General features: G+C 38.0%; 1 protein-coding gene across 2 annotated transcripts; it reads right to left on the bottom strand.

The window, feature by feature from the left end:
• Positions 1–795: 795 nt before the first annotated feature.
• On the bottom strand, positions 796–12,516 carry LOC127987878 (cyclin-T2). Of its 2 annotated transcripts, XM_052590259.1 has the most exons (9): positions 12,308–12,513; positions 11,263–11,344; positions 10,934–11,062; positions 6,353–6,413; positions 6,199–6,261; positions 5,784–5,829; positions 3,520–3,683; positions 3,200–3,270; positions 796–3,064 (listed from the first exon to the last, which is right to left on the bottom strand). In XM_052590259.1, the coding sequence occupies exons 1-9, from the start codon at positions 12,466–12,468 to the stop codon at positions 2,147–2,149; spliced, it is 1,695 nt and encodes a 564-aa protein (XP_052446219.1). In that variant the 5' UTR covers positions 12,469–12,513; the 3' UTR covers positions 796–2,146. The 2 variants fall into 2 exon arrangements, 1 of the variants encoding a protein (XP_052446219.1); XR_008161458.1 differs by lacking the exons at positions 796–3,064; positions 3,200–3,270 and having other exon boundaries at positions 3,537–3,683; positions 5,482–5,829; positions 12,308–12,516.
• Positions 12,517–13,765: the final 1,249 nt, after the last annotated feature.

Below are 13,765 nucleotides of genomic sequence, written 5' to 3'. Positions count from 1 at the left end.
CGATTACTGCTGAATGGGTTATTCAAAATGGAAAACTACCATACTATTATTCATGTAGTGTGTGTGCTCTCGCTATGTATGAAAAAAATTATCCTATGCAGGTACCAAAATGTGCAGTATGCAAAAAAAAAAAAAAAAAAAAAAGTAAAAAAAAAAACCCTGAAGTAGCCTACTGATCGCTTCCCTCAGCAAAAGCATGTATGCTTATATTGCAGTTTAAACATGTCAGTTTTGAGCCCCGTCTGTGGTTTGGGGCAAAGATAGCCGGCAGGATATGACATCATGATTTAACCTGCTGTTTTACTGGGACTGCAATCTTCCAGCAGATATGCTGATCCTCACAACACTGGTTCATAGGGAGCTGTGTAAGCATATGGCTTGTGTACAGGAACTAAACCTGCAGATTTTTTGAGTGAGTGAACAAGGTGATTTTTCTTTTACTCATCCATTTTTTTTATCTCTCAAGAAAATCAAGACATCTTAACATTTATTAAACTTCAGTAGTTTTGATACCAGGTTTACTTACAATTTAGTTTGAATTACTTAAAATAATATGTTATATTAGCCTAGAATATTGGCCTAATCAGACTATCACTAATCGACTAAGCATGCATAACAAAATAGTTATAAATATGCATATTTTAATATATTAAGAAAAATGAAGGCACATTTTTGATAAGCAATTTAGTTTGAATTATAACATTTAAAATGAGCCTTAACAGACGAACATCAATTTACAATAAAAAGGTATTAATTGAAACTTTACAACCATTAAAACAGTAATAAGACAACACATTTTGTTAAGCAATTTTTTGGATGTTTATTAGACAATCCAAAACATCATCCATACAGACTCAGATCTAATTCTATAATAAAGAACTGTGGCATTCCAAATAAAATAAAAGACGGAAACCTAAAAATTCCATACAGTTCCAACGGTGGGCAAACACTGAGGCACAAACCTTTGGTATCTGGTGAAAGGAGGTTACAACAGCACAACAGGAGTCTAGGCCACATCTAGAGTGAGTTTCTCCTTGTAATCCACATCCAAAACCTTCAAGATGCTCTTAAAGCGGTTTTAAGAGCACCGAACAGAGAATAGGAAGTTGACTGCTGGTTTGTTTGAATGGCATGCCCACTTATTAACCAGTCAGAATCAGCAGCCAGTGCGGGGAGAAGACGGGAACAGAAATTAAATCTTAAATACTGAGATCATAGGAAATGGGACAGACAGACACAACCTGCTAAAATCTCTATCGGACAGTTTTAAGGCTCGACGTACACCACGGTGAACAGAACAGATCAGCTGAGAAATCTGGGATGCGATCTTGACCATTCAAGCTTTGCGTACTAAACAGAAAACAATACCTACTTTCTTCTTGCTGAAAAGCCATTTTGCTTTCCACTATTGTTAAGTCTCAAAAAAAATAACAGTACAAGCATAAGGTCTTCAAAATCCTAAAACACAACGGTTACTACGCAAAGGACCCTGGGCGTGATGTCGTCATCGGTTCAGCTTTCTAACAGAGGGTAACAACATAAAACAGGTAAAGTTACAGTACGATTTACAATATATGGAAAGCGATATAATGGATTTTGTGTACAGGCATTTATGCGAAATTTCAGCTATAATTTTGCGAAGTTACGTAAGTTTGGCTGACATTTTTCGCCTTTAGGAAACTCCAAACCTGAGCATTCGTGAAATATAATTAGATATAGATATATCGATACAAATAACAGTGAACAGATAATCTGCACCTTCCTTTTGTAAACAGTCACACATTTCTATTTTCATCCCTTTGATAAACGAAAAACAAAAAAAACTGTGAATCAAGCATTAAGAACATACAAATATTCACTTTATCACATTGCGTATTTCCAACTAAAACTGGTTAAAATTGCCAGAGGCATTTCGCAGTCTCTATAGCAAGCTCTACGACTCTGAGGTTTTAAAATCGTAAATTTGCACATGTAGTTTACACGTTTACACTAAAACGCTGTTACAACCTTCACTTTGTAGTTTTTTTTTTGATTCAGTGATAAAACATGATTAAATCAAAGACTATGACATGTAACGGATGAGTGATTCTTGCATAAAATTAGCTCCATAACGAAAATCGTACGTTTTTGACGTTTTTCCGCTAGTTTAGAAGTTGTGTGCATTTAATAGGGAATCAAGCATATTAAAAGTGTCTTCATAATCCATGTGTGGACCGTTATTTATTAAAGCAGCATTGGGCTCAGAACTCTGCCCCTCCCCCGGCCTCCTGTCAATCTTTGTCAACTGGGCGTGGCCTATAGGTTGATTGACAGATACTGAGGCAGAGGAGGAGTGGCTCTTGGAAGATCGGTGAGATTTGGATGAATGGTGGTGATGGTGGTGGCTACCGTGCGAGTGTGACGACTCGTGTCTCGCCATTTTGTGCGACGAATGTTCGCGATGTTTCTCGCGGCTCGAGCGAGGACTGTGACGGCTCTTACCACTACTACTTTCAGACGAAACCTTGATCTTCATTTTCAGCTCTTCTTGACTAGCAGACCCGTTTTCCAATGAGGAAGGGTGGCGCCGTTTAAGTGACCCACTCTTTAATGATCGCTCCGGTACCTGCTGTTGGGAATATTTCACCCTGATTGACGTAGACGGTTCGGACGATAAATGTCCGTGTTTTCGAAGCTGGTCACTTTCCCCCTCTTCGTGTCTGCGTCTTTGCTCTAATTCAGCCGAGTGTTTTTCACGGTATTTCTCTAGAGTGAGTTTCTGAGGGGCGAGAGTTGCCGTGGCGTGTCCGTGTTTGCTTGCCTGCGCCCCCTGGAGTGCGAGAAATGCGTCTGCGCTCTGGGAAATTGGTGCAGGAAAGCTGAAAGCAGAGGTCTGCAGGTTCGACAGGCCATTGAGTGACAGTGATGCACCATCCAATGGGAAAGAGGTGGATGGTTCTGAATACATGCCCACTTTGAAGTCACACATGCTCCCCATCAATGAAGCGTCCTGGCTCAGAGTTGACTGGAAGGAACCGTCTAAAGATTGGTTGTCGAGTTTTGGTTTCTTGGCAGCTTGACTGGCCTAAAATGAAAACAGAAATAAACATTAAAATTGTTCCACTACTTGACTGCTTCTTATTAAAATGTTAATCACAAAAATCTATAACGATATTTAAATTGGTGTAATTTTTTTGCATACAAAAGTATTTATACATACCCGCCAGTTTCTGATTCTTTTTAATCTGTTTGGTGTTTTTTCCAAGATCTGGAGAAACTCGTGAGTCAGGTCTACAGAAACAGAGAACAAACAAAATATACAGAGTATTAATACTTAAAAATCAAGGTGCAGCAATAACTTGACAAAAATGTAAATTTAAAATGCATTCCTTGGAGAAAGATAAATTTGCCTAGCAAATTATTAAAACAAACAAAATAAATTAAAAATCACAATTTTTTGATTGATCTTAATTTGTTATTTTTTTTTAGGTAAGTATAATATGATTAGAAAAAAATGTAAAAAGGTTGTGTTAGACTAACCATCAAGCAGCTGCAGAGTCACAGCTGGGTCTACATATTCCCACCAATGTTTCCCATCTGAAGAGACAGGAATCTCCCAATTGGACCACTTGCAGGCCAGGTGAATACAGACACATGCCACCACTGTGGGTTTGTGCTGCAGGCAGAAGGTAGTCAGGTGTAGACTGCAAGAGAGACAACAACACAGAAAACACAGAGAAAACAGTCCATTATAAAACAGAAGACATGAGAAACGCTTCAAAATCCTAAATTCATTTCCATTCTTCTTAGTTCATCAGAATGATCATGATTATGTCAAAGCTGACCATCCAGTCAGGTGTGTGTTTGCAAGAATGTTCTTTGTCTGGTCAGCTGGAAAACACAATTGTATGTAATTTATAAAACAGATTAAATCAATAAAATACAAGTCAGCTCAATTAACATTTAAAGTGTGGCACCAGTGTAAGCAACACCAATGCCGAATCCCTATTCATTTCTCGAAATTGCTCTCTCTCAGCAAGTGGGCATTAACAGCAACTCAACTTCCTGCTGTGTTAATGACCAAACCGGCTCAAAGTCATCTTACTGGCTTGAAATGAACTTTTAGTCACTAAATCGGTGACAACAGAAGATGAGACTTCAATGCAATCAATCGAGTTGTTTTAGGTTGGCTAATGAGACTACACCTGATTGGTTAAAAATTCAGGTTGCTAACACAAAGGACGCAGTTCGGATTTCAATAAAGGAAGCTGAAGTGATAATAGTGTGCCGGAGGAAGTAAGCAAATCAAGTAATTAGAATACTGGAGAAAATGGTTTTAAAATGAAGTAAATATTAAATGGCGCTTAAAGGAATAGCTCATGCAGAAACTCAAATTTCCTGAAAATGTACCCCCTCTCAGGCCATCCAAGATGTGGAGGTTTGTTTCTTCATCAAAACAGATTTGGAGAGATGTATCATTACATCACTTTCCCACCAATGGATCCTCTGCAGTAAATGGGTGCCATCAGAATGAGATTCCAAATCGATGATAAAAACAATAATCCACAAGTAATCCACAAAACTAACAAAACATTTAACAGAGAGACACCCAGATCAAATGAAAGAGTTCATCATGCAAGTAAGTTTCAATGTGTTTCCCATACATTGATTTATTTGTGGCACCCGCCACATTATCAAAACCCGGGGTGTTTTTAGATCACTCTGTTTCTGAAGGAATCCAACTGTCTTCAGAAAATTATGGATGTCATTTTCATTGCATCTTGCCTGTTATTCCTGAGCAGCATATGTGAGTGCAGCGCTTGTTTAATTACAGCCGTTACCGGGGAAACTTCTCTTTGTCCCGCCTCCTGTTGTCAGAGAATGAATCTGCATATATATGCTGACACAAATAAGAGTCTGTTCAGTTGTGAATATTATTAAATATTTTAATTTGAAGGTCAGATTTAAATGAACGCTATTATTAGAGTAGTTAATCGTTTGCATAAGCATGGCTAATCCTAATATAATGAGCATTAGAATTAAGTTTCTTTTTGCAAACTGATTTTTCTTTCCACTGGAGAAAGCAATATTATTGATTATTACAGTTGGAAGCAACAGTTTAGGGTTAAAACACCTTAATGATAGATTTCTTTCTTTTAAACACACAGCTTTTCACTTTCAACAGCTGTTTTTATCATCTATTTGGACTCATTCTGACGGCACCCATTCACTGCCGAGGATTCATTAGTGAGAAAGTGATGTAATGCTACATTTCTACAAATCTGTTCAAATGAAGAAACAAAACCGGTCTATATCTTAGATGACCTGAGGCTGAGAACATTTTCTGAAAATTTTCATTTTGTGAGCTATTCCTTTAAAAGCCAACAAAACAAAATACTTGTCAAGCCACAAAACAAAATATCAATTATGTATAAAATAAATTGGATTTTAAAAAATTGACCAAAAAGAAACATGAAAAAGAAAGCAATTTCTGGTACTTACCGTGACAATCTCTAACTTTACACCTTTGAACTCTGAGCTGATATTCAGGCTACCAATTGAGTTATTGACCTATGCACTCTCAATCAAGATAACTCTATTAGCACCTCTACACTCCAGGCTGTGTATTCAACCTTCTGCGCCAACAGCAAGCCCTCCGTACATTACACCGCACTGCGCCGGGCCGGAGAGCATAACACCCTGCCCAGGCGCGAGAGGGCGTTGGACACAGGAAGGAGAACCCTGCCTAATAGGAAGTCATAGGGTGCCATGGCAGTGCAACAAATAGGGGTCAGGGTAACAACCTGTTGGTAGCCATGAAATAGGAGGTCTGGGCCAAGTCCTTGCTCGCTGAGGGGAGAAAGGAGAGAGACAATGGTGGATTAAAGTGCAATTCATTTTGGCAATTTTTTTCCATTAAAAGGGTATCAGGTTATCCATTTCTTTTATAAAATACAGTAAAAACATTAATATTTTGAAATATTACAAATAACATTCCTACTCTAATATTTTAAAATGTAATTTTGTCCAAAGCTGAATTTTCAGCATCATTACTCCAGTCTCCAGTGTCACGTGATCCTTCAGAAATCATTCTAATATGCCGATTCGCTGCTTAAGAAACATTTCTGATCAATGTCGAAAGCAGTTGTGAGCCAAGAAAAAGAAAAAAAGAGAGCGAAAGATGAAGAAAGACTAAGAGCAATAGTTGAAAGCATCTACCTCGCACTAGCTGGGAACATCTCACCACATCTGTGTGTGGATGATCTATAGTTATCTCAAACCCTGAAACAAAATCACTGGTTAGACAGGACTCGTCTTCACAGGACTTCAGCTTTCATAAAGCACAGATTTATTAGCAGATTCTGTAACTTACCAAGCGTCTGCAGCACTATGGTCTCCAACAGCACCAGCTCTTGAGCCTGCTGGAGGTACGCCTGTGGATCGACACAATCACACCTGGTCACTAGAGGGGTCTGGTCCCAGTGCTTGTGATGACAGCCAATCAATTTCATTTGTTTATTTATAATGTATATTAGACAGTTCGCCCAATAAAGGTGTTCTCAGTCGAACACCACTCGACTGAGACCACACTTCTGAAGGTTTTAAATACTATTTTATTAATTGGTGACTGAGGATCATGCTGTGCTAGTACTCCTAGGCTTGAGTGCTGCTTTAGACACTGGACCATGCCATCCTGCTTGCTTGCTTGGAACACTGTAAAGGCATAGGGCTGAGCGATATATTTCAGATGGATGAAATTACAAGTCTACCATTTCAAATTATGCTCTATTGTTTATTTCGTGGTGCCGCAAAATACATTATGACAATACTTTTTCATTATTTTAATGACGGCAGTCTTACATGCATTACACAGGGATGCAGACAGAAGGGTGAATGACAGCAAGCACATGTTACGTCTCGCTGCATTGCGCGTGGTCATGAAAATGGAATGGTTTGCATTCATTTTTAAGCAGTTTAAAACAACTGATTTTAGGCCATTTAAACAAACAACAGAGCTATAGACCCTTTTACAGTTGGTAAACAAGGTGACGTATTTGTGTGGGTGAGGCTTAGCTGGAGGCAGAAAGATTCCCCTCAACACTTGAACAAACGGTAGCTAGCGAGTTTTCTTAGCTTGTTTTTTTAACAATGGCTGGAGAAAATCTGAATATATCTGCTTTATCTGAATATTTAAGGTAACTGACTGTCCGGGACCGCGATAATTATTTGAAAAAGTTAACTTTAACGGGTGGAACCAGATTGGTCGACCCGTACACAATCACTCATTGGATGGATGATCTGACAAGACTACCTCCGATTGAGTGGCCTGACATCTACACTTACTTGATAAAGAAACCGAGCGTGTATAGTAAAGAGAAACTGAGGGTGTATAAATCCTTAGATTAAATAAAGAGTGACATTACAGTAAAATTATTATTAAGATGTAAATATTTTCTAGAAATAAAAATTCTGAAGACTGGAAAATAATTATAAACTTTCTGTATTTATTCTTTCTTACCATGTTCTTAAATTCCGGTCACAATCAATCACAACAATGTATATAAAATGTTCTCCGTCGATTCTGGCAACCAACAACACAACAAGACGACATTTTAAGCTCCTTGAGTAGCCGACCCTGTGTTGGTTTGTATTAGCCGCCTCCAGTTTTCCGTTTGTTTTGCCTCCAGCTAGCGCCGTGACGTACCTGTGACGTCCGCGCAAAAGGGGTCTATATGCGCATGCTGTCTCTTGTTTCTGTGTAAGAGATTTTGATCATATCACCCACCCCAATATAGGCATAAAAGGAAATGCTCTTGAATGGTTTAACTCTTATATTTCGAATCGAACTTTCAGAGTTAACATTGGTGAACCCTCTTCCGAGGTAGCTTCTTTGTCATGTGGTGTTCCCCAGGGCTCCATTCTAGCTCCTATTCATTGTTCACTATATATGCTCCCTTTGGGTTCTATTTTTAGGACGCATGGTCTGTCATTTCATTGCTATGCAGACGATATTCAAAATCTGTCTGCCCTTAAAACAGTTCAAATGGTTTTGAAGCACTTTATATCTTGTCTGTCTGATGTGAAAGCCTGGTTGTCTTAAAATTTTAATGAGGGTAAAACTGAAATAATAGTGTTTGGTCCATAGGATTCTCTTAGTGCACCTAAAGTAGCCTAGGCAATATAACCTCATCTGTGAAGCCCAGGGTAAAAAATCTGAGTGTTATCTTTGATGATGGTCTAACATTTGACAGATAAATTCAGTTGTTAAATCCGGTTTCTCTCAGAATGAGTTTTACTTTCACTAGTAGTCAAAGCTATCTAGTAGAACTTTTGAAAAAGTCATTCATGCTTTTATTACATCTAGATTGGACTACTGCAATTTGTTGTATGTAGGGATTAGTCAGTCAGCCCTGTCTCGCTTGCAGATAGCTGGCTTTTAACGTGCTCTGAGGAACAGGAGCATTTTACACTGGTTTAATGGTCTCTACATTGGCTACCTGTGTGATACCGAGTTAATTTAAGAATTCTTCTTTTAGTGTTTAAATCATTAAACGGTCTGGCCCCTACCTTATCTTTCTGACTTATTGACTGAACATCGACCCATCTTGTCTCTCCAGTCATCCAACCAGAGATATTATGCATCCCTAAATCAAGGATGAAATGCAAGGGTGACCGCATTCTCAGTAGCTGCCCCCTAGATTCTGGAAAGCCCTGCCCCTCTGTATTAGATCTGCACCTTCACTATCGGTTTCTAAATCTATGATGAAAACTTACCTTTTTGATTTGCTATTTTGTAACTGAGAATTTTCTACCATACTGTTTTATTGTATTATTTTGTATTGTCTTATTGAAATGTTTTTATGGTTTTTCAGCATATTGGTCAACAAAGGGTTGTGTTTAATAGTGCTATATAAATAAAACTGACATTGACAAAGGTCTTGGTTATGAATGACAAGTGTGAGTAATTAAATGACAGAATTTTCATTTTTGGGTGAACTATCCCTTGAAACATTGAGGGAAGTTTAGTTTTCTTTTTTTATTGTCTTTATTTACTTTCATTATAAATTCTAATAACCTCTTTGTGCATGACTCTTTAAAAAGTATTTTCTTAAGCTGTCAATGTACTAAAAGTATTATAAATACAACCATTTTTGTATTCAACCAAATCCAATTCAACCAAATTCATATACTTAATACTTAATACTTTTTGTATTCAACCAAATCCAATTCAACCAAATTCATGTACTTAATACTTTTAAATATAAATATATATTTTTCAACCCTGGTGGCACCAAATGCCAGAGTCACAGATCAGATGAAATTCATGAGAGAGGATGCAAGGAAAAAGCATCAGCCTGAATCCTCTCGTGGGGTTTCTCATCAGAGAGCTTGTCAGCTTTGCCAAAATTACTGACATTTAAATCCACCAAACTAATTTTTACTGTATTTTATTCCTGTAAACCCTGTTTTGCCATGCTACAGATACAAAGTCCCCAGGGGACTGAGGTGATGCTCTTTTTTCCAGCTAGTACATTAAGTATTTTTAAAAATAAAATGTTCAACAATTAAAAATAATATTATAAAAGACAAATGGCAATGAGTTTTGTGGGGATTTTTATGGGGTTGGGGGTTGTAATATAGTATACATTGTTGTACCACAATTGGATGGTTTTATACAGATATAAAATGAAAATTAAATTGAACACTACTTACATTGACAATAGAGGAATACTTTAAATAAAAATAAAGGAATAATACATCCAGCTACTGTAAAATTTACAGCAATCTCTTTACAGTGTACTTAAGGTGCTTATCAATTGGCACCAGAATGAGCAGGAAGACAAAATTTATAATAATAACATTCCCAATACCAATAAAGGTACATTTTCTTTCTTTTCCTGAAATCACTCACTGTAACACCGCACATTTGTTAATAATTTAAATATATTAAATATATTTTATCTTGTATATGACACACTCATAATAATCTATTTAATGAACGAGTTAATCTTTTATAAAGTCTCTTTGTGAGGTGAGGCAGGGATGGGCAAACTCCGTACTGGAGGGTCAGCTTTAGCCCTAATCAAACACACCTCTAGCTAGTTAATTTAGGATTACTAGAAGGTTTTATGAGGGTTGGAGCTAAACTCATTTAAATATTTAAACTATAAACAAATGGACAGTATAGCGGTGAGGGATGTCAGAAAAAGAAATAAACGGTCCTTTTATTGGCTGCCGCTGTGAGCTTCAGAAGATGCTTATGCGGCTCATTTTTATTCCTCCCTGCTGACAGGCACCCGCCACTGCCTCTACAGATGCACAGATCACTTTTGCGCCATATTTCACACAGATATGGTGCAAAAGGAAGAGCAAAATTTGTCTTTTGCAAGCGAAAAAAGGTTTGAGACTCATCGCAGCAATTCCAAGCTGTTGTCGTTATGCACTTGTGTTTGGGCTACATAACCATCCAAGAAAAAAAAAAAGTGTATATATGTATATATATGTATACACATACATACGTGTGTAAGAAAACATTCTAAAAGTGTGCAAATCTCATTGCAAGAATTAACATACTGCATTGCGATTCATGTACAAAATTCAACCATGACATTTTTTTATGCAGGTGTGTAAATGTGTTTTGCACAATCTTCACTGCAGCAATAGTAGAGTCAAGAGGCATTTATTTTTCATTTGCATAGTTAACACTGGGGAAAACTGGGCATTGAAATGCTTGTAGTAGCACAACAGGCAAGCACACGAGTTTCTTAATTTGTGATTCGAGAAGGTGTAACTGTTGTATTTGTGGAAGAGGAACAAACAAAAAAAAAAAAATCTCCAAGTTTGCAACTTTTGTCTGTGACTTTAAATTTCAAATTTACTGGTACACGTGGCTATTCTCTACAGACAATAGAGAACAAAAAAAATCCCTTCATATGTAAGCCCCCACACTCACATTGCTCTTGGTGTCCAGCGGCGGGTCGTGAGGGTTCAGGCAAGCATGTGCTACTTTAATAACGTGTTCAAGTTTCCTTGGTTGTTCTTCCACTTTCGCGGCCAGAAAGAGTATGGTGGGAGAAATTATCTGATTGAAGACAGAAAATGATTATTATACCTTTAAAGATAACACAAAAACTCAATAAACAACAGGGTTTCGTATGGATCTAGTTCTGCCAATTAAAACCAGAGTGAAATCCTGAAAGATCTTGAGCGTTATTAGTGGGTCAACACACACATACATGATCAAATCATAACCAATTAATAAAAAAAAAAATGCATACTCACATTTCTATGGAACTTGGTAAAGGAATTAAGCATGTAAAACCGGTGCATATAGACGATTGCGGTGTTAATCGTGAGCTGGGATCTGCACAGTTTCATCAAGGAACAAAAACACTGCAAAACAAGCTATTATATATGTAATATAATCCACAAATACAATACTCAAAAATCATAATCTTCTAAACGTTAAGTCAAAATCACATTAATACAGCTTATAGTCCCAAATCACACTAATATAGGAACTGCACTGAATAATAAAGTGTAATAAAAGACTAAAATCATAAAAGGACACATATTAGGGGTGCTCCGATCACGATCGGCCGATCGTTAATGCGCATTTCGTCAGTAAAGCCGGTTTTCTAATCAGCGGTTAATTCCATCAGGTGCGTGATTTCACATAGAGCAGCTGTTACTACACAGAGCCGTTGTTAACTGAGAAGATGGGCCAATAAACCCTGAAAATTAACGTGATTTGCGCATCTTCTCTATTAACAACGGCTCTGTGTAGTAACAGCTGCTCTATGTGAAATCACGCACCTGATGGAATTAACCGCTGATTAGAAAACCGGCTTTACTGAGGAGATACGCATAACGATCGGCCGATCGTGATCGGAGCACCTCTAACACATATAGACAGTAACACAACATCGGGTTTAGCTATTATCTTACAACAGTCACCTCTAAATCACTCTTTAATCCCTAAAAGGCACACACAACCCAACTGTTATCATTTAAACCATATGAAATCAGGCAGAAACCTTAATAGGATCGATTTAATCCTGATTTAATTTAAGGCCCAAAAAACGAACTACTGTCATCCACACGCCTGTATTCACACATTTACTCACTTTATACCCCAGGATACACTTTATAACGCTTTTAACACGCCATTTATTGAAAACTGGTGCGATTGGTGGGAATTTTCAATACAGTGAAACATCGCATTTGATCCGCCACATTTCTCGCTTGATCAAAAGCGGCAACGTGCTAACCTGCTAACAGCTAACGGCTAACAGCCTCACAGCGCCGCTGTTTTTGTGAAGGATACACGTTTAATCTCTGGCCCATGTCCTGGACTAGGTTGGCGGCTTGCTGTCGGTACGAGAGCTCGCGGTCGGGCTCGACACCGCAGCGGCGGGACGGCGTGTTTTCGAGCTGTTCTCGGGTGAAGAGCCATTTGCTGGAGCCCCGCTGCACCGCCGCCATCATCCCGCCAGCTTCCGCCCGCACCGCGGTCTACATCACCATGACGTCACCGGGCGCGGCAGCGACGCGAAGCGGACGGAGGAGGCACTGCGCGCGCAGAGACACACGTGACATAGCGAGCCTATTGATGGGAGTCTACAACGATTTAGATAGTTGAGGATCAAACATAAAATACTAAACACTTTCATGTTTTCATCTTGAAATCACGTAAAATTACATTTTTGTTATGCTTACTACACTATCAATTGTGTTTGAGGTGTAAATGCAGGCAAGGGAATGTATTGTGTTTATGTTTCATGTTGTGGTTTATATCTTTATTGTAGCTTTTCAAGTAATTTATTATGGGTTTTATTTAAAACGTGGTGCTGTTTTGCGATAGTACTCTTATTTATTTAGAAGATTCAATATTTATTTACAATTTTATTTGTATATGATAACAATTTGAATTATATATGTATATTAGTAACATGTATAGTTTATTTATATTTATAGTTATTTAATATATATTTTTTACAAAGCCTATAACTTTTATTTAATATATGTGTGTGTATAATGTTAAATATAATACAGTTACATAATATCAATGATTAATATTATTAATAATACCATGATGGCAGTTTTATTCTCCCATTTCAATTTTTCAACATTTGTAATTTCACAAACCTCGGCAATGAACTGCAATAGGGACTATTTTCCACAAGATGTCGCTAATCTCAGCTCCACTTTGATTTGGAATTACATTTCATTAAAAAAAATCCGTCCGTCCGTCCGTCCGTCTGTCCGTCTGTCTGCCTGTCTGTCTGTCTGTCTGTCTGTCTGTCTGTCTGTCTGTCTGTCTATCTATCTATAGATCTATCTATATAACTGTCTGTCCGTCCGTGCGACCATCCATCCATCCATCCATCCATCCATCTATCTATCTATCTATCTATCTATCTGAAAGTGACGTGACATTCAGCCAAGTGTGGTGACCCATACTCAGAATTTGTGCTCTGCATTTAACACATCTAAAGTGCACACACACAGCAGAGAACACACAAACAACATGAACACACACACACACACACACACAGCAGTGGGCAGCCATTTATGCTGCGGCGCCCGGGGAGCAGTTGGGGGGTCGATGCCTTGCTCAAGGGCACCTATCTATCTATCTATCTATCTATCTATCTATCTATCTATCTATCTATCTATCTATCTATCTATCTATCTATACCAACTCAATCCGAGCAGCTGAGTCCTTAGCCATCTTCAAGAATCGGCTTTAAACACATCTCTTCCATCTTTATTTGACCCTCTA

The sequence above is a fragment of the Carassius gibelio genome, chromosome B22, assembly GCF_023724105.1.
Source record: "Carassius gibelio isolate Cgi1373 ecotype wild population from Czech Republic chromosome B22, carGib1.2-hapl.c, whole genome shotgun sequence".
NCBI classification, from domain to species: Eukaryota; Metazoa; Chordata; class Actinopteri; order Cypriniformes; family Cyprinidae; genus Carassius; species Carassius gibelio.
Note: the sequence above shows the minus strand (reverse complement) of the source record. Positions and strands in the feature narration are given on the sequence as shown.